The 21,340-nt window shown below is 45.7% G+C and overlaps 1 protein-coding gene across 1 annotated transcript in view; it reads left to right on the plus strand.

The window, feature by feature from the left end:
• Tiam1 (TIAM Rac1 associated GEF 1) overlaps positions 1-21,340 on the plus strand; it is a 292,115-nt gene that overhangs the window by 269,301 nt on the left and 1,474 nt on the right. The window contains exons 23-28 of the mRNA XM_059276856.1: positions 6,268-6,376; positions 10,218-10,276; positions 10,782-10,884; positions 14,768-14,855; positions 16,779-16,951; positions 20,300-21,340. The exon at positions 20,300-21,340 is cut by the window's right edge and continues 1,474 nt beyond it. Of these exons, the coding sequence (XP_059132839.1) occupies positions 6,268-6,376; positions 10,218-10,276; positions 10,782-10,884; positions 14,768-14,855; positions 16,779-16,951; positions 20,300-20,769 (1,002 nt within the window). The 3' untranslated portion in view covers positions 20,770-21,340. The remainder of the gene's footprint in view (positions 1-6,267; positions 6,377-10,217; positions 10,277-10,781; positions 10,885-14,767; positions 14,856-16,778; positions 16,952-20,299) is intronic.

The raw sequence follows: 21,340 nt of genomic DNA on the forward strand, positions 1-21,340 counted from the left end.
TTTCAGGGACTTCCTGAAGCGGTTTTGAATTATTTACCTTCTGAGGAGCTTCCTGGGAGATGGAATGTTTCAGTCTTGAGGAAACGGCTACACAGCAGTAGGACTCCTGTCTTTGAAGCCTTAGCTTTTTTTCCTGTTGCTTTGGTAAAATACTCAGGCCACCGCACTTAAAAAGGGGCCTTAAGTTGGCTCACAGCTCAGGGTAAAGTCCACCATGGCAGGGCAGTCATGGCCGCAGAAGTGTGAAGAAGTTGGTCGCATTGTGTTGTCGGTTAGAGAGAGGAGTGCGTACATGCTGACGGCCAGCTTGCCTTTATTTCACACAGTCCAGGATCCCTGCCCATGATTAAGATGAACCTTCCCCAAGGCAATTAAGGCCAGCCTTCACCTAGACAACCCTTCACAGGTGTACACCGTGGTCTGACTCATAGACATCAAATTGACAGTTATGCTCAAGGCTACCCATGAATTTTTTTTTTTTTCACCATAGCTTTTTCTTGGTAGAGTAAAAATGTTTCTGATGCTTTGCTCTTAGCCTTTCGGGTCTCCGATTTTAATCCGTACTGCATGTAGAAGTGAGTGTCATTACCCAGGCTGGGCTGTTCCTGTGAATGCCATCAAAGGGTGACTGTGAGTCCCCAGATTAGAATATCTGCCATTTATCTAGTCCCAGCCACATAGTTGGTACTTGATAAGTGATTGTTAGGTGAATTCCGGTTCCAGTGACAATAATTCTTTTCCCCATACCCGAAACACTGCTTCAAAGAAGCAACCACAAAGCTACACACACCTAAGAAAGGCTTAGAGTGAATCAAAAATTGTCCCTGTGTTACATGAGCTTCCATGAAAAAAATGTTGGCAATACTGAGGTGAATTGTAAAGATATGACTATAATAGCAGTCATCAACATTGTGATATGCCTAGATTCAACTGGAGAGTTTTTTCTATTCTGCATTATGCTTCTGTCTAATGGACGGGGAGAGAGCGCATGCTTCTGCAGTGATTAGTAGGGTGGGGGCTGAGCTGGTGAAGCTTGCTCGCCTACTCTGCAGAAGACGCCTCCCTCACAAATACAAAGGGCCGTTATCCAGCTGTTTGGTTTTTTTAAATTACATGTATTTGTGGGGTGTGGGTGTGGATATCACAGTGTTTGGAGGTCTGTCAGAATCACTACTTCCACCAGCTAGTGCCTTTGCCCCCTGAGCCATCTTGCCAACCCCAGGCTCATTTACATGTCCTCAGTGAAACAGCACAGGATTTGAGACTGTCAAAAAGATAACATTTAGAAGGCAGTGAGGCGAAAATGGGATGGAGATATGAAAATGAGTGTGTGAGGATACACGCGAAAGCCCAAGCGCTTGGATTGGTGTGCACACAGTAAAGAACTTTTGAGGTGAGTTGTAAATGGGGGCAAACAGGGTTTTCTGCAGCTGGAGGAAGTCAGTGAAGGCCACTTCCAGCTTGGGCATGATTGCATATCAGCCACCCCCCACCCCACAGAGTTGGTATGGCTTCAGCGCACTGTGCAACACCAGGGCCTGAGAGCCGGGGGAGGTGTCCTGTAGAGGATGTGTCCTTTCCAAATGAAATGTGGGCCTTTGCCCTGTGCGATAGAACAATAGAACACAAGAGTGTCCCCCACTTAGGGGCAGTGGTTTTATCTATCAGGGTTTAGAAAACACAAATGCTGCTGTTCTGAAATATCTGGTCATTCTTCTTAAATGATTTTAAAATCTCCCTAAGTACAAAAAAAAAAAAAAAAGGTAAGAAGAAAACCCTATAGTTTCAGAACACATCCTGGCATGGTTAGCAAGCCCAGTGCCACACGGCTGCCCCCAGGAGGCTGACACAGAAGGATCAGGATCAGGAGGCTCCCAATGTCTGTGGTTCCACAAGAATAAAACCCTGGGGAGAGCGAGCCTTGGGCCTCATGCCAAGATTATTGGCAAGTATCACACACCGCTGCAGCAGTGTGTGTAATAGTGTAGCTATGGCAGGTGACTGTGGGGGCGGGGGTACACAGGGTTGATTCTTGATCTAGGAAGTTCCCCTTTATTGGCAGCATCCAGTGAAAACCTAGACTGAATTGTGAGCAGTTTGTAAGCAGTTAGGAATATTGTTCAATGTCTGCAGATTTTTGCTGAAATGGCCACATCTTAGGGACATAGGTCACCTGAATCCTCTTTCATAACCAGCTTTTCTTGGGATGTCACTGAAGATAGATATGTTCGCAGAAGACAAAGATGGCAGGTAAATATTTTATGATGAACCTGGACCTTCAGTATTCCTAAATTCCCACATTTGGGGAGTTTACTTTGGGGAGTTTATCTGGGCCCTGTAGAACATTACTTTTGCTCAGCCAATTAGAAGTATCCAGGGGGATATTCTCCCTTAGAGGAGTACCTCCAATACCGGATTCAATAAGGCACTCTAGTCCATTAATGCAACCCTCTTAGCAGAATTCACTCTGGACACTTCAAAGGAGGACTCAAAAAGGCCATTGGAGACCCAAGCAGGGTGATTGGGCAGTGTGAGCAGCCCTGGGCTTCTTGTTACCTTTGCCAAGTGGAAACCGTCGGGACATCTCAGGGGTTATAGCTGTCCATTTTTACCCATGCCCATCAAGACTTACTTCTAGGAACCATTTGAGGTTTGAGGATCCCAATTGCAGTGTTGTGTCCATGGCAGGACTGTAGAAGCTCCCGAGGATGGATAGAGATGTGTTACACCAAGTTCCCTACCCAAATCATGGCCATGCCCCAGATCACAAGGGCGGGGATGTAAATTCTACATAGTCTGGAAAGAGAGACTAGAACATCACATGACAGAAGGTCCATGTCACATACACACACAGACACGCACGCACGCACACACACACACACACACACAATTTTGTTTCCTGGAGGAAATAGTTTAAACAACAGTCACAAAGACTTGTTAAAGACAAACTACCTAAGACTGTATCTCAACATATCTCCTGAAAATTTGATGATGTATATCCTCTTCCATGGGATGAATGTAGGGAATGGATGGTGGAGACTAGTTCCCTTAGCTGCCTTAGATGTCCTGTGGGCTTGGTTGATGTGTGTTACTTAATATCTATAAGCATATTAATACGATCTCTTAATATTTTGCCCTTGATAATAATATGCCTCAGCAATAACTACAGTAATTATTATAACCCCCATCAAGGGAGGTGGTACCTCCATTCATTCCCGACTGAGCTATTCTCCAGCATTGCAGCTGGCTTTGGTGGCTGGAGAAGGCTGCATTGTGTTGAGCGGGCTGCCAGGTTGTTGCTATGCATAAATGCAGTAGGAACACCTTGAGGTCATGTGCCGCAATGTCAATGGGAGCTGTTTGTTCTCTAGAAATGAAGTATCAAGCTTTCCAATGTTTGAAATATTGACTTAATGAAGAGAGAATTGGGCTTAATTTTTACAGACCCCAAGAACTGAAGTGAATGGTCAGCAGGTCAGTGCCTGAAGAGGCATATTTGAAGAACTTACAGTGGTTTATAGTGCTTCCACATAGGTGAGATCATGGACTGTGATAGTTGTAGACTCTTGTCCTGGGACATGGTTACATAGATCCCAGATGATCCTCTCACCTGTAATTACACTGCAGAAAGCATTTCTCAATGGGAAAAGGGAGTGCTAATTTTTTTGTCAATTAGAAGTAGAATTACTTGGGAAGAGGAATTTTAATTGAGAAAATGCCTCGACAGATTGCCTATAGGCAAGTTTGTAGGGCACATCCTTGGTTCATAATTGGTGTGAGAGGGTCCAGTCCACAGCAGAGCAGTGCCATCCCTGGACAGGAGGTCCTGAGTTATTTGAGAAATCTTACTGGGCAAGCCAGTAAGCCGCACTCCTCCATGGCTTCTGCTCCAGCTCCAGCCTCCAGGTCCCTGTGTGTGTTCTTTCCTGCCATAACCGCCCTCCCTGATGGACTGCAACCCCAAGCTGCTTTTGATCATGGTGTTTGTTTATCACATTGGAAACCCTAACTAGGGTGGGGGAGGGGAGGTTGTAATTGATTTTTGCCACTTGGGAAGTGGGTAGATGATTCCGAGAGAACTTTATACATGACTTATGCTCTAAGACCTCCAGGGAGCACCTGAATCTGTGGTAGTACTAAACCCCTAGGTATCCCACATACCTTTCCTCTACATACACACTAGTTAAACACCATTTCTACCTTAATGATGCGCTTCCCACACCTGGTGGCCACGTGGCCACGCCGTTGCAGTTTGACAGGACAGCATAACTAGAAGAAAGCTTGGTTGGCTCACAATTTCATGGATAGTTGAGCTTTGATGTTTCTCCCCCTTAGTTAAGCTGAAATCTTTTTGTCTTCTGAATGGGAAAGAAGCACCTTGGCTTTTTATATCAAAATTGATAGCATCACTACTCTTAGGCTTTGGAGCCATTATTAAACCAAATATCATGATCATAACAGGTGACTTGATATTTCAGATGGCTACTAAGTGATAACTGGGCAAGTGGCACATATGGTGTGGGTACTCTGGATAGTTCCAGTCTCAGAATGAAGAATGAAGAGGGGTGGTGGGAGGTCTCATCACATTGTCTGGGATGTTGTCAATTTGAAGTGCAGGAAAGTCTCTTCGTGGGGATTTTTCATTGAATGTTTTCAGATCCTCCTTGACTCTGGCAACTGAAAGAACCATGGTGCTCTCAGGTGTGAACACAAGGCTACCATTGGCCTCCATGGTGCTGTCAGGTGTGAACACAAGGCTACCATTGGCCTCCATGGTACTGTCAGGTGTGAACACAAGGCTACCATTGGCCTCCATGGTGCTGTCAGGTGTGAACACAAGGCTATCATTGGCCTCCATGGTGCTGTCAGGTATGAACACAAGGCTACCATTGGCCTCCATGGTGCTGTTAGGTATGAACACAAGGCTACCATTGGCCTCCATGGTACTGTCAGGTGTGAACACAAGGCTACCATTGGCCTCCATGGTACTGTCAGGTGTGAACACAAGGCTACCATTGGCCTCCATGGTGCTGTCAGGTGTGAACACAAGGCTACCATTGGCCTCCATGGTGCTGTTAGGTATGAACACAAGGCTACCATTGGCCTCCATGGTGCTGTCAGGTGTGAACACAAGGCTACCATTGGCCTCCATGGTGCTGTCAGGTGTGAACACAAGGCTACCATTGGCCTCTTTGGGTCATCATGTCTGGTTGGGGTCTAAAGCTAAACCCCTTGTCTGAGTGTTAGTACTTGACTGTGAAGAGAGCAGGATTAGCATGTGACCGACCACACGGTCTCTGAGGAGTTCATTGTCCATTCCACACATGTCTAGCAGGAAATCTTCAGACTTCTGATTTGGCTTTCCCCTTCTAAAGTGAAGTAAGATTTTCTTTAATGAACTGGGAAAAGGGAAACTGATTGGATCCCACAATTCCTGAAGACTACACTCAGTGGTGTGACTCCCCAGGTTTTCTGGGGGGTATTTGTCACTGGCCACCAATGCCATTAGTTCTCCTGGAGAAATTGTCTTCATTGGGTAGAAGACAATTAGTGAGGTTTCATCTCATTCCTAAAATTTTGGTAGACTAACAAAGGAAAAAAATAATATTTTTTTTGCTCACCCTATGTGGCTTTTGGTAATCTCAGAGATTCCTATTCCAATGTGGACATGCCGTATGAATGAACAGATTGGTTTCATTAAAATGTCATCGTGTTGTTTCCAGGTCAAATAAGGCAAAGGTAATGACATTGTTTGGCATTGCTAGGTATTATGACATCTACAGCTTCAAGTGGGGGATGGTGTTGACTGACACTAAGAAAGTATCTTTAAAATGCAATGTGTCATTTTTCCATGTTCCTTTTTAAATTCTTCATGTATATTAATAAATAAATGTTGCATTGGATGTTTCTAAACTTAAAGCGAGAGTATATCCTGCTAAACCTATGTTCACTTAGAAATGTCTAAATAAAAAATATATTTAATTACTCAATAAGCTCACTACAAGTTGAAACATTAGTTGAAACTGTGGTAAGTCAAAGCCATCTGTCTATATTTATAGCACAAAGTATGATATTTTGATTCATACACATTGTGGAATGACCAAATAAAGCTGTTTAGCCATATATAAGTGTCTGTACTAAGCAAGTGTTCTTTAGAAACAATGTTTTCACGAACTGTAGTTGACATCGGCCAACCCTATTTTAAAACTGTATCAAACCTCCATGTGGCTCGCACCACTCATGAGCTTGTCGTGTCCCGAATTTCAGGTCGCAGATCTCAGCATGGGTGACTTGCTGTTGCACACCACTGTCATCTGGCTGAACCCACCCGCCTCACTGGGAAAGTGGAAAAAGGAGCCAGAATTGGCAGCTTTCGGTATGTGTCGGAAGAAGGTGCCGAGGATGGGAAACAGCTGACTTATTTTCCAAACAAGAGTATTCCTTTTCCAAGAGATGGTTTATTACCATGAAGCTAATTATAGCTTACTGCTCCAGCCACTAATTCTTCCAAATAAATATAAACGAACATAAATTAGACCTTCTCGCTGGATGGGTTCAATGTGGCGGCCACGCAGCAGCAGGGTGCGCGTGGCTGTGGAGATTGCGCAGGCAGGAATTTTTTTTTTTTTAACATCTTATTTTAAAAATAATTTTACCTGCTAGTCCATGTGTCTTTAATGGATTGACATTTCTTTTAATGAAGAAAAGTCAAATGAAAAACCAAGAGCCAATGGTTTCTGAGACCCCAGATTCTTGGGCCTTTCATTTCTTCCCTGGCTCTGCACTGCTTTACATAGTGCCAAGATTTAGGAGACCATTTCTCAGCTGAACTGTTGTTGTGACTGGTGTCTCCATGGGCTGTAAGGGACCGCTCAATCATGTTATTAATACTCGTAAAAGTAGACGTATTTGTTATTTGATAGGCTATTTAGAGGGGTGCAGGTGGAGGTCACTTACGAGTATTATACTTACGATTTGGGGGAAGGAAACCTAATCTGATGTACGGGGAAATGTGCAGAGTTTAGGAGGTACAGCTCGTGGCTTGCAGTGTTGGTGTGAATACGTCCTCTTGCAGGGTTGTTCCTGAGCGTGAAGTGGTTAGCAGCCCCTGCTTCTGTTTCTGGGGTGTTTTATCCCTCCAGGGCTCAGGTTGGATATTTAGCTGTGACCATTCACTCACTGATGTTTGCTTGAGAAGGGGGTGGTGGTTTACTGCTTCTGTAACCGAATGTTCTTCCTTTCCGTGTATAATTCCCAAATGGAACTGCCCAGGGATATTCGAATTAATGTTAAATACAAATATTTCCTGGCTCTCCTACTTAGAGCCACGTCATTCTCATTAAGGAATTAGTGAGGTTTCTAAAATTTCTAAAGAGCCACTGAAGCCCTTGAAGATATTGCATTAAATATAACCACAGTTAAAAAAAAAATGTGGTGAGAAAGCAGGACACAATACATCAGGAAGCACTAAGGTATTTGGTGGAGGTGGGAGTGTTGATAGTGGTGTAGTTGATAGTGGGACAGTAGGACTTGCTTCCTTCTGATACCCACCTCCGTGTTTCTGAGACTTGGAGAGGGACTCACATCTCTCATGCTCCTTACTGTTGCTTACAGGTCATGGGGCACTGAAGTAAGAGAATCAGCCATCCACCTCAGGCTTGCAGCTCAGAGTGCAACATTAGGATATTTTATGTCTTGTCCCCTGAGTTTTACAGGTTTCGTATAGTTAGAAACCCATTTAGAAACTGAGAATAATTTGAGTGGGAGGAAGTAAAAGGTTGGCAGACTTTTCTGTTGGAAGCACTGTAGAAATCTTCGGCCTCTGGACCAAGAAAAACATGGACTATTTGATGGAATAGGCAAGAGCAGCCATCGGTGGTGAAGATGGGTGAGGCCAGCAGCGTCCCCCACAGAGGTGGCAGGAAGGTAGTCTAGAAGATGTCGGGTGTAAGGTGTGGGACATGCGTGACACTCGCTCTGAGGCTCAGAGAGGACTCTGGAATCCCTGCTCCTTCTTTCCTGGGCTGTGCACAGCGGACAGCGTCAGGTAGCTGACTCGGAGAGGCCGAGCCCAGCACACCTGCCCCAGCTGTAAGCAGCTGCTGCTTTCTCCAGCTCAGTGTGTCTTGTTGGGGCTTTGGTTTGTGGGACAGAACCTTTGAAAGGCTCTGTGATGAGAGGCAAGCTCGCCATTACTCAGGAATTTTTTCAGAGTGACAGGAGAGAGAGAGAGAGAGAGAGAGAGAGAGAGAGAGAGAGAGAGAGAGAGAGAAGGAGGGAGAGGAGGAGGAGGAATTAAAATTAAGATTATGAAGAAGTCTGCCTGTGTTGGTGAGCAGTGCTTGGATAAGTTCATGAAAGGAGACATCTCTGACAGTTCTGTGATTTCAAGTAGCTAAGCAGAACTAACTAGAAATGCCTTCGGAAGTAAGGAAGCGTTGCCGTGAAGGAAGTGGGTTAAATACTATTGAACCGGCAGCTTTGGGTGACAGCCTGGCTGTCCTTTTGTTTTGATGTAAAACTCGAGTCTTGGGACATGGTGTAGCATTCTTCCAAAGTGGATGGTGGCTTGCTGCCGCCAGTGCCTTGCCTCACAAGATGGGCCTCGTGTACTGCCTGTTAATGATCACCACTACAAAACACAAACACAGAAATAGTTGTGTTTGAAGCTGACCAGGGATGCCAGGAATCTTGGGGTTGCTCAAGGCCATAGCTCAAGGGCTTGAGCAATGTCATCGAGTAGACAAGAGGCAGATGGAAGTGCTCCTACTCTGACAGAAGGAAGCCCGTCCTACCCAAAGCGAGTTGGAAAGTAAGCCAGGTACTTTGTGGTAGTCTCCAGAGTCAGAGCCTGTGCCCCATCCCTGAGAACTCTGTTATTCATGTCTGACACTCCAGTCTGTGGCTCCTCCAGCTGCTACTTGTCTGGACTCCCTCAGGCTCAGAGAATGAAAGTTTTTTGGGATGTTGGGGCAGCAGAGTCTGGGGAACCAGATCCCGCTTTTCAGATTCGTTCTAGCTATGTTCACATGTCAGAGGAGCCACATGTCCTGAGCCTCTTTTATGCGATCACTGACTGCTCATAGTGGCTGATCCCTGTGCCCGCCACTTCCAAAGCCGTTACATCTGTGATGACCAAGGCAACGTAGAGAAGGAAGAGTTTATTTTGACCTGTGGTTCCAGAGGGAGAGTCTGTTGCGGGAGAGAAAGCGTGGCAGCAGGCAGCCAGAGCGGGGCTGGGAGGTCACATCTTAACCACATCCAGGAAGCAGGGAGAGCAAACTGGAAGTGGACCAAGACTGTGACGGTCAAAGTCAACTCCAGTGACGTACTTCCTCCAGCAAGGCTCCGTCTCCTAAAGGTGTTATAACCGCCCACATTGGACAGCCCACTGGGCACTAAGTGTTTTAATACCCAAGCCACTACAATCTGGGAATAGTTTCAACATACAGATTTTTGGGGAAACAGACATTTAAACTATGGCCGACACTGACACGAAGGACCAGGGATGGTCTGGAGTCACCTTTCCATCCACCCTTTAGATGCCAACACTGTGTCTCCTTTTAGACCCCTGCCATGTTAACCACTCATGGCGATGCTTAAGGAATTCTCTGGGAGGCTGTCCATAACTCTACCATCCCTTCCTACCCCATTTTAAAGAGTGTAAGAACTCTCTGTGTTCATTGCTCCAAAGGGGCTTACTCTATTGGGAAGAACTGGACTTATATTCTATTTCATTAACTCATTTTCATTCCGTTAGGTCAAAAAGATGAAATTTATTTCCTGACTTATAAACACTGCGTGTGTGTTAGATGTAGAGTGAGGAGGAGAGAGAGGCGGGGGCTTAATTTGTGTAAATGCAAATTACCTTAAACAGTTATTAGAGGCATTTATACTTGTCTTCCAACTACTACAGTTAGCACAGCTAAGTTATAACCTTAAAATAACAAAGCTAAAATGCATTTTTTTTTGGAGGGGAGTAAAAGGTATTTCCATTTATTTAGGCTTTCTCTACTCAGATTAAAGGTAGAAACGTTTTTCACAGCAGGCTTTGACGTTCAGAGGTGGTAAATAAGGTCAAGGTAGGCAGCAGTCCATTACCGGGCATCTCCATGCTCTCCTCACTATAGCAATACAGTACCGCTGTAAGTCAGCATAGTCAAGGGAGGAAGCCATGCATTTCATGCCATAACTGCTTTTATGATCTTTCTTTGCAGTCTTCAAAACTGCTGTGGTCCTTGTGTATAAAGACGGTTCCAAACAGAAGAGGAAACTTGTAAGTGCTCTTGCTTCTTCCCGTAGTCTCCAAGTGCCTGTGTCTGCTTCTCAGTTGTGTCTCCAAAAGCCTCTTCTCTCCTTTCTAAGAGATCCTGACCAGCTTCCTTCCAGCAGTCAGGCTCATGGGTAGAAGATGCACGTGAATGCGTGTGGAGCCTCCCATGGCCAGAGCCCTCCTAACGCCACTTCTGGCCTTCTCTAGTGGCCTGGTTTTTTTTTTTTTTTTTTTTTGTTGTTGTTGTTGTTGTTTTTGTTTGTTTGTTTGTTTGTTTTGTTTTAATGAGATTCTCACTGTCTCTCCCTCTCCTCTGCCTTTAATCAGCAAAGCCATTGGCACAACATCGTATTTCTCATGCAGCTTCTCCCATCTGCCAGTGAAACCCAGAGTGCGTGAGGGGGATGCGATGGTCCTTTGGCTTGTACCGAGGTCCCGAGTCTGCTGCTGATGTGGGAAGTGTGGGGAGCTGGTCCCTGGAGATTACCTTGCTGCTTTTCTCCCACAGGTTGGCTCTCACAGGCTGTCAATCTATGAGGAGTGGGACCCTTTCCGGTTCCGCCACATGATCCCTACTGAAGCTTTGCAAGTACGAGCTCTACCAACTGCAGGTGAGTCCAGTGTGTGCTGGGTTCCCACTTCTGTTTTTATGGTAAAGAGTTGTGTGTGTTTGTATGTGCATGCACATATGTGTCATGTCACTTCTGGGGAGGTAAGGGGACAACTTGCAGCAGCTGGTTCTCTTCCTCTACTGTGTGGGACTCAGACGTCATCAGGCTTGGCAGCAGGCACCCTCACCTGCTGAGCCGTCTCTCTGGCCCTGAGTTCCCATTTCTTATGTGTGTGTGAGTTGTTTACTCATCCTGGGTCTGCCCGCCCAGCTTTTATCTTCTATGCTTAACTAACTCTTCCCTCCATCTCCATTGCTTCATTTATTGCTAGAAAATAAAACTATATGAAGTTTTGCTAATTTTCATTAAAATTTTTTATGTGCATGAGCGTATTACTTGCATGTATGTATTATGTATGTATGTATGTATGTGCACCATCTGTGTGCCTGGTGGTGCCTTTAGAGATGAGAAGAAGGCATTAGATATTCGGGAACCTGAGTTACAGATATTTGTGAACCACCATATGGGTGCTGAGTCTTCTGCAAGAGCAGTAAGTGCTCTTAACTGCTGAGCCATCTCCTTAGGCCCCTTTTATTAAGTCTTTAAGAACTTAGTACAATGTATTTTGATTATATTCGCATCCCCCAACTATTCCCAGATCTACCCCCCCTACTACCTACCCCTTCCCAACTTCCTGCCCTTTTTAAAAACAAAAACAACCCAGTGCTCACCAAGTGTAATTTGTGCTGCCCATGTGTGGTCATCTGCTGGGACATGGTGGACTTACCAAGGACCACATCCTTAAAGAAAACCAGCACTCTCTCTCTCAGAAGATGGACTCTCAGCAGCTGCTGAGCTAGGGGTAGGGGCTTGTGGGCTCCTTCTGTCTCCATGCTAGAATGTTCACTGCACTGCTTTGTAGCTGGAGTTTTCTCCAGTCCCATCCAGGCCGACAGCCGCTCAGACCCAAATAAACACACTGACGCTTATATTATTTAAACTGTTTGGCCTAATGGCTCAGACTTCTTGCTATCTAGTTCTTATATCTTAAATTATCCCATTTCTATAAATCTATACCTTGCCATGTGGTTTGTGGCTTACCGGTACTTTATATCCTGCTCCTCATGGCAGCAGCTGGCAGCATCTTCTGACTCAGCCTTCCACTTCCCAGAATTCTCCTTGTCTGCTTATCTTGCCTGTACTTCCTGCCTGGCTACTGGCCAATCAGCATTTTATTTATCAACCAATCAGAGCAACACATTCACAGCATACAGAAAGACATCCCATAGCACTACTTCTTTTTAAGCAGCTTCATTAACTAGTGAATCAGTGAACAAGTGAACCAAATAAGTGAGAGAGCTGAGTGGATGCCTGCGTGTGTTTTCTTCAAAATTGTTCTTAGGGATTCCAGATGGTGTGCTCCTCAAACTTGATTTATGGGTAAATTTGCAGGTACTTTTGGATTATAGGTCTGTAGTGGCTGTGATAGTATTTTGAGGTTTAGACACTGAAATGCTAGTAGTGTCTCTTTTTAAAACTTTTCTTGAGCCGGGCGGTGGTGGCGCACGCCTTTAATCCCAGCACTCGGGAGGCAGAGCCAGGCGGATCTCTGTGAGTTCCAGGCCAGCCTAGTCTCCAAAGCGAGTTCCAGGAAAGGCGCAAAGCTACACAGAGAAACCCTGTCTCGAAAAACCAAACCAAACCAAACCAAAACAAACCAAAACAAACCAAAACAAAACAAAAAAAACTTTTCTTATGAGTTTTGTTTGCAGGCATTCTGTACTCCATGTGCGTGCAGTGCTTGCCAGAAGAGGGCGTCAGATCCCCTGCAACTGGAGATGCAGTTGTGAGCTGCCATGTGGTTGCTGGGACATGAAGCCGGGTCTTCTGGAAGAGCAGTCGGGTCTCTTAACTGATGAGCCATCTCTCCAGCCCCTGGTGTCTTTATTTTTAATGCCACAGACTTATGAGTTAATCTGATCATGTTTCCTCATACCAGGTTTATAAATGTGGAGGCTGGTTTCTGTGGCAGGCTGTAGGCTTCTTAGCCAGGAATTTTGCCTTAATTAAGACACATAAAGACTTCACATTCTGAAAACAAAGCAGTCTTTGTGCTAATGACATTTCTTCCTCCCAACCTCTGTTTTTTCATTCAAATCAAATTTAAAGCCTTCTAGATAAAAGCATATTTTAATTGAACTAAAAAGATTGGCCACAATGTTACATTATGAGGTACATTCCAGTGAATTTAAGAATCAGTACTTGGAGTTTTTGTCTTAGTTTGGGGAATTTTGGCAGAGGGAGAGTTAGATGATGTAGCCACAGGAGAGAGTTCGTGGCCGGGCTTCTGAACCACTGGGTGAGACAGAGACCTCGAGGTGTCGAAGTCTCTGTAGTGAATGGCCCCTTTCACTACACTTTATCCATGACTTCACATAATGCAGCATTGTCTGCAGGACTGAGCTTCAGCCAGTGGAGCTGGCCCTGGATATCCGTGGGTTCTGCACCCGTGAGTTCTACCAACAGTAGCTGGCTCTTCGGCCGCCAACCCTGATGACCTGGGTTTGATCTCCAGGACCTACGGGGTGGAAGGAAAAAACAGAATCTCACAAGTTGTTCTCTGACTTTTACTTGCAGGTGTGCGTGCGTGCGTGCATGCGTGTGTATGTGTGTGTGTGTGTGTGTGTGTGTGTGTGTGTGCGCGCACTTGAGTGTGTGTGGGTATGCTCACAGTAAATTCATGAATGTTAAAAGATATTTTTAAAAATACAGACAAGTTCCTTACTTTCTTAGTATACTTTTGCTTTTTAGTGGACAAGGCCAGATGGTTAGTGGAGCACTCGGTGTGGTCACGTAAAGAAAGGACTCGAAAACCATACCCCAGTGCTGGCCTCCTCGTGCCCTTGGCCTGATGAAGATAGGACTGGAGTCCTAGGCACTGTGTAGTCAGAAGAACTTAGCACCTCACTGAAATAGTTCAGCCGAAGAGGCTGGAAGAAGAGAATGGCTTTTTCAGTTGTGACCCTTTTAGAGCAGAGGTTCTCACTGCGACCCTTTAACACAGTTCCTCATGCTCTGGCCATCCCCAACCATAAAATTATTTTCATTGCTACTTCATAACTATAATTTTGCTGCTGTTATTAATTATAATGCAAATATCTGTGTTTTCCGATGATCTTAGATGACCCCATGAAAGGGTCATTAGACCCCAGAGGGGTTGCAACCCATAGATTGAAAACTACTGTTTTAGACCATCTAGAAGATTTTCATAGTGTTTTATTAAGATTTATCGTGTGTGTGTGTGTGTGTGTGTGTGTGTGTGTGTGTGTGTGTGTGTGTACATGAAGGGAACTTGCAGAGGCCAGAAGAGGGAGTCAGGTCCCCTGGAGCTGGAGTTACAGGTGGTTCTAAGTCACCTGATGTGCGTGTTGGGAGCTTTCCTCCAATCTTCTGCAAGAGCCTCAAGCTCTTACCCCTCTCACCATCCCTCCAGTCCCTTCTCTATTGTTTCTTGTTGTTTTTTATAATACTCATTGAGCTTCTGGTACCTGCTCTTTAGCTCAGGGTGGAGTGAAGTAACTTTGGTCTTGGGCTGCTTTGCATTATTTTAGCAAATACCAAGCATGAAAAGTTCATCTGTTTTGTTTTGTTTTGTTTTGTTTTTCTCGAGACAGGGTTTCTCTGTGTAGCTTTGCGCCTTTTCCTGGAACTCACTTGGTAGCCCAGGCTGGCCTTGAACTCACAGAGATCCACCTGGCTCTGCCTCCCGAGTGCTGGGATTAAAGGCGTGCGCCACCAACGCCCGGCGAAAAGTTCATCTGTAAAAAAATGTAAATGAGTCTACTAAACTATGCCTGACGTGACATTATTTTAACTTATCTAGACGCAGAGGCAAATGCTGTATGTGAAATTGTCCATGTGAAGTCGGAATCGGAAGGGAGGCCAGAGAGGGTCTTCCACCTCTGCTGCAGGTGAGCCAGGTTCTGGGGGTCAAGCCCCGGCCCAGGGACTGTCCTCCCTCTGTCTCTGTGCTGCGGACCAGCCCGAGCCTCCTCTCAGAGAGTTAACACTTGCCAAACAATAGTAGTTGTGGAAATGAAAACTGCCTCCGTTAGAATGTAGTCGGGAGCCTGGCTAACTCACCAGCTTTCTGGAAGAAGACGGGGATTTCCAGTGTAGTGAGCGTTCTGAAGATGGCGCTCTTCCGTGTTTACTCTCTGTAGAGCAGGGTGATCGACGAGGTTGCCTTGGGGTGCTCATCTGACACTTGCATACACTGTGTGCACATCTCTGAGAGTCTGCTCTGTGAGGGAATAGGGGCTGAAGGTCTCACTAACGTTCTTAACCTTTAGAGACCCTTCAGTGCAGGGACACTGGCCTCTGTTGACCGCAGGCAGATTTTGAGTGACTTGTAACGTGGGTTTCTCTTATTTATTGTTATTTGTAATTATTCCCTCTCCTTCCTTTGTCCTCTGCCTCCTCCTCCTCTTTCTGTCTTTTCTTCTATTCCTCTAGAAATATAAAAATGGAAGATGCTATCCCATTTGGCTTTAAATATGATCCATATTTAATTAATCATGTGTACACATTAATTGACTCAGTATTTATTACCTAATACTTGGAGTATTACCTAATACATGGAGTAGTAATATGCTATGCATTGCTTATCATGATAATAGAACCAATATATTATGATTATTCATTTTATTTTGAATGTTATTTAAATGTATTTTAAATGTTATTGCTCCTATAGTAAGAAGGTACATTTATCAAACATTAAATCTTCTCCGTTCCTCACGCTCACTGCCTCCTTAGTCAGACTGAGGGCAGCCAAGACTGATAGAGGACGCTTTGCCCAGATCATTATGGAAAATACATTGGACATTTTCAATATCCACATTCAGATGGATCACAACCTATGTTATGTGTTTACCATATCATCTCTGCATTGGATCCTGGGGCCGACAAAGGACCAGTGTCCAGAAAGCGGTCCGAGGAATCAGAAATTTCCACACAGTCCTCATGCTTGGAGTGCCGCCTTTTCCCATCTGTTCATGCTGATCTTTATGCAGTCTAGTTGTTGGCAGTTTTGTTGGTAAACGCTGCAGCGCATCCAGCAAACCTAGTTCTGTATTTATTGTTTATAAAGAATGCTAGGTGAAACACCTTGTGAAAGCCAGGAGCCCTTCGTCAGGCCCAGTGAGTGGCACATGCCTGCAGTCTCATCATTGAGACACTGGAGGCTTGAGGATCACACTGGGCTACAGAGTGAGACCCTGTCTCAGGAGGTTGTGTGAGTGTGTGCATGTGTGTGCTTGTACATGAGTACATATGTGTATGCACACACACATATTGAATTTAAAAATAACTCTCACCTCGCATCTACTTTTCTGTCGAGAAAATTTGGACTTAGAAGATTTCATAGTAGAGTCTAGCCGTAATACTTAATGTGTGGGTCAGGCCGTGGGAGGGGATGCTGTTTAACAGGCGAGAGCCAGCATATTGCGATAGCCATTGTGGGTGGGTGTTCTGCAAAGCTGCAACAGCCTTGTGCTTCACTTTTTCTTATTGACATTTTACATGTAAATCTATGACTTGAGTATAGAGGGCAGAATTTTGGCAACTTCCAGGCATAAAACACCTTTGTCCATTTTCTGTTCATCACTGGTGGGACTCTGTACCAAATTGGCAGTAGAAGATAATTTGCAAAGCATGAAGGTGGGAGAGATTGTGTTTCTTATCTCTGCTCTAAGGAGGCAGCTGAGCAGAGAAATTTGAGTCGTCACCTCTTCCACTTTGCCCTTGGGGATATTTGTTTGGCCGCACCTGATGGCTTTATAAATGCCCACTGTTGAGTACTGGCTTCCTAACATGTGTAAATCTTCTTTTCATAGCTCCCCAGAGAGCCGAAAGGATTTCCTGAAGGCTGTACATTCGATCCTTCGAGATAAACACAGAAGACAGCTCCTCAAAACGGAAAGCCTTCCCTCATCCCAGCAGTATGTCCCTTTTGGAGGCAAGAGATTATGTGCGCTTAAAGGCGCCAGGCCAGCCATGAGCAGGGCAGGTACTGTGGGGATTCAGACCTACAAGATCCCGGTCACCCCAACTCCACTGTAGGACTCCAGGGAGCAGGAGTTAGGTGTGGCCTTCTGGGGGCTGAAGGAGGGTACATTCTTCCACTGTGTGAGGCTCACTGCCTTGTCTCTTCCCTGGTGGGTCTTGGGGGCTCTTCCCTTGGTTTGCTCACTTTCCCTCCCCTCAGCCTTCCCATGCTGCCTTCCTTTTGGCTGGTGAGCTCCTCTGTCATTGGCCAAGCCAGCAAGCCAATGCATCCTCTTTTGGAAGGGGTCCTCTTAGCCTGCTTACGGAATGAGAGGCGCTGCTTTGCATGACAGCCAGCTTTGTTTAGTGAAAAGCAGTGAGCTTAGTGTCGGCGAGGTCATAGCCCACTGTTCTGAGAACACAGTGCCTTCAGAGTCTGGCAGAAGACATAGCCTGTTCTCAGTGAGGAGTCCACGCTCAGGCACGGTAGGCCAGATGATGCAAGAAGGTGTTGACCCCGTTTTGTGCCCACAACTTTAGTTTCAGTCTGGTGTTAGTTCGGGGAAGGTTTTTGTTGAGAAAAGAAGAGTGGCGCGTTTAACTGGTCCCCAGTAAATGCTCCTAGAGGACTCATTTCATGTCTGGAGCAGTGAGGAAGGAACACCATTGCCACCATGTGCAAATGGCAATAGACCATACCAGCAAGAGTGATGTGTCCCTACACTAGACTTAGTACCATCAACATTCTAATCCCTCCTTTCCTACGATGCAGCCCAGAACTTTTCAGGGAGGGGTCCAGTGAAAGAAATTGCCTTTACATTTGCCGAAAAGATTTCTACCTTTGACCCAGTTACCTTCCCACCGGTTCTCAATTGCATTGCAGAGGTTCATGAAGAGCTGTGACTCACTGTAGACTTCATAGGCATAACCTACCTTGACGTAGGCTATTATATTCTCTTGGTACCTTAAGTTTAACTAATGAATGTTGGTGGAGGCTGCCTTAAGTCTGTTTTGCAGCCAGTTGGTATGCTTATTGAAAACCTATAACCCAATACCAACAAACTGTAAGGGTCTCCAGATAGCCTGAGTCATATATAGATCCATACCCACAATTTCTCGAGGTGTACCCCTATAAAATCAGTTCATCACTTTATGGCAACAGAGAAATTTGTTGTAGTATTTTATGTGCCACTCTTGCCTACTGAGGGATTGGGAAAATATGCTCCATCCTCAGGGACCCTCACCACTAATGCCTAGGCTTCTGTTGTTAACTTAGGAACCTAAATTCAGAAGTGCATTTGCAAAAAACAAAAACAAAAACAAAAAACCCCCACATACACACACAAATACATTTCTATAGGATATACCAAAGTCTTTCTCCTGAGATGTTCTTGGAAATTAAACACACTACTTGCCCTAAACCATTATGAATATCAAGAGAAAGCCATGATGTCATAGCCTGCTGGATTTGTCCATTGAAAGGTTTTTTTGCTTTAGTTTTTGTTTTTTCTGCCTGATGGCTCATTTTTGGCTGAAAACCGTTTCTATTCACTGTGCTTTTGAAGTAACTCACTGTCATCACAGTATCCATGTCCCATGATTGATAAAATGGCACTTCAGTGGTTCAGGCAAAGACTGTCTCCCTGAGACTGAGAGGGAACCAATAATGCTAGCTGGGTGACTGAGTGACCTTTCCATGAAGGACCGACAACCCTGATTGATTCTGCATTTCATAAGAGGTGTGTGCATCTTGGACAGCAGACAAATGCACTGCCTCCATACTCACTCTCAAGTGTGGTTGCTTCAGCCCATGACTGAGTTCAACTTTTTCATATTCTACAATTTCCTTATGAAAAGTTTGAGGTTCATGGAGCAGCTAAAAGAATTTGTCCCTCTATCTATATTCTATAATTAACATTTTGCTGTATTTTTACTGTTGCTTACCCATCTGTCATCTGTATGTACCATCTTACTTTGACACATTTCAAAAGTGCAGCCATGAGCACACTTGGCCACTGAATACTTCACCATGAGGATCATTCACGCGTTTCCAGTAGGCCGACAGTGAACTGGTGTCATTCAAATGTAGCGCTTGGGGAAAGCCAGGCTGTACTACAGTGGGGTTAGGCTCAAAGCGAAGAGACGGTTTTGCTTTTTCCCAATGGAGAAGTAGTTTTCCATTTCCTCCCGTTTTGCCTGGGAATTGTTCCTAGTCCCCTCTTTAAACAAGAGCAGTGTCCATTTGTTTGGAGTTCGTAGAGCACTCAGAAGGTGACAGTAGGTATCCTCTGGCAGGTCTGAAGCCCTTGCCCTGCTTGTGAGACTTGGGTTTCAGGATGGCAGCTCCTGGCTGGTGTGTGAGGGAGATGCTTCCTCCATGGAAACCCTGTGCTGCATCTCACCTCAGGGAGCCCGATGCAGCGGCCACTTCACTCCTCCAGGAGAAGTGGCATTTCCATAGCAGCCACCGTGTGTGTGCACTGGGAGTGTTGATTGCACTATTTGTTTGCTTGCCTTTAGTAATCCTGACTTCCTGGAGGACAGTGGGACAAATGAATAAACTCAGAGATTGTAACTTTGAGTAACTTTCTATGGCCCTTGGTTCCTCAGTGCTGGAGTGGAATCTATTATTTATTTCTCATCCCACTCAGGTGCTGGTATTTTAATTGGCACTGTAGGAAAATTAGAGATTCACAGCATGAGGTTAGGAGTTAGGACCCAGGCTGTGTTTGCTAAGCCTCAGAGTTCCTATTGGACCTTATCAGACAGGGCACAAAAAGTGGATTGGAAGCTCTGTGTCTCTGACGGCTGGTTCTTCATAGATAATCTCCAAGAGGTTGTGGTACCCTCGGTCTACCTGCAGGTCCTCCAGTCTCAAGAAAGCAGTGTCACAGCCCAGTGCTCTGACAGCATGGCGATGTCTACACAGACAGCAAAACCTAGGAGCCCCTCAGGCTTACTAGAGACCTCTATTCTAGCCGAGTGACCCTGGGATAACCCTGGAGATCCTCCGCAGGTCTGTGCCACGGCACAGTTGTGTTGAGGACAGTCGCTGATCTGACATTAAGGGGAGCAGCAGGCCTCTGTGTTGTCTGTCTTATGGGTGCACAGGTTGGAGTAGATTATTTCCTTCCCCATCACCTACAGCCTCTAGTGTGGTCCACCCTCACCCTTTATCCTCTGGGCCCATCCTTGTAATACCATCTGTAGTCTAGAGATCTGAGTAAGGTAGACACCAGGATGGCAGGGGCTAGACCTGAAACTCCTGAAGCCCATTTACCTTTTATGTTTCTTTTCTTTGCTTGCTGGATTTTCATCTCATGGTAAAGCATGTGGGGGTTTATTTTTATATTTCTGTGTGTGTGTGCAGTGTCTGCCCCAAGCAAGTCTCTTGGGAGGAGGAGGCGGCGACTGGCCCGAAACAGGTTTACCATTGACTCCGATGCCGTCTCGGCTAGCAGCCCGGAGAAAGAGCCCCAGCAGCCCCCCGGTGGCGGGGACACTGACCGCTGGGTAGAGGAACAGTTTGATCTTGCTCAGTATGAGGAGCAGGATGACATCAAGGAGACAGACATCCTCAGTGACGATGACGAGTTCTGTGAGTCCGTGAAGGGCGCCTCAGAGGACAGAGACCTGCCGGAGCAGCTTCAGGCTGCCTCCATCAGTCAGCGGGCCCGAGGCCGGAGAACCCTCGATAGCCACGCATCCCGCATGACACAGCTCAAGAAGCAAGCCGCCCTGTCGGGCATCAACGGAGGCCTGGAGAGCGCGAGCGAGGAAGTCATTTGGGTTAGACGTGAAGACTTTGCCCCCTCCAGGAAACTTAATACTGAGATCTGACTACCTTTGTCTCTTTAGAGACCGTGTGTAGATACGATGCCGCACCCCCCCCCCCACTCTGCTCACCCTCCTGTGCCGTCCACGAGAATGTCCCCTTAGGTCACACTCTTGCACACAGATTTTGGCAGCTGACTCAGGTCTGAAGCCATGTAGCCACCCACCTTTATCATTCTTAATGACATCGGAGAGAATTGTTCAGAATCCCAACTAAGCTCGAGTCCTACCTTCTGTACATTACCAAGGGCTTTTATTTATTCTCAGTTCTCAGTCAGGGCCTGAAGAATTAGAACAAAGAATCTACAGCAGTGGACATCAAACTGTCCCCAGCCCAGCCGTCCAAGCAGAGTGTCAGAGTGACAGGGTAGCATACACACAGATGCCACAGCTCGTCCTCTCTGAATCCAGTCTCTTAGCTGGGGACCAACCACCTTCACACACACACACACACACACACACACACACACACACACACACACACACACAGAGCAAATCCACACATCTGGGCAGCTTTCAGTATCCTGACTCCTCCTCTTCAGTGTCTGAGAATATCTGTGTATTTTAAGAATGTGTG

The sequence above is a fragment of the Peromyscus eremicus genome, chromosome 12 (genome assembly GCF_949786415.1).
Source record: "Peromyscus eremicus chromosome 12, PerEre_H2_v1, whole genome shotgun sequence".
Lineage (NCBI taxonomy): Eukaryota > Metazoa > Chordata > Mammalia > Rodentia > Cricetidae > Peromyscus > Peromyscus eremicus.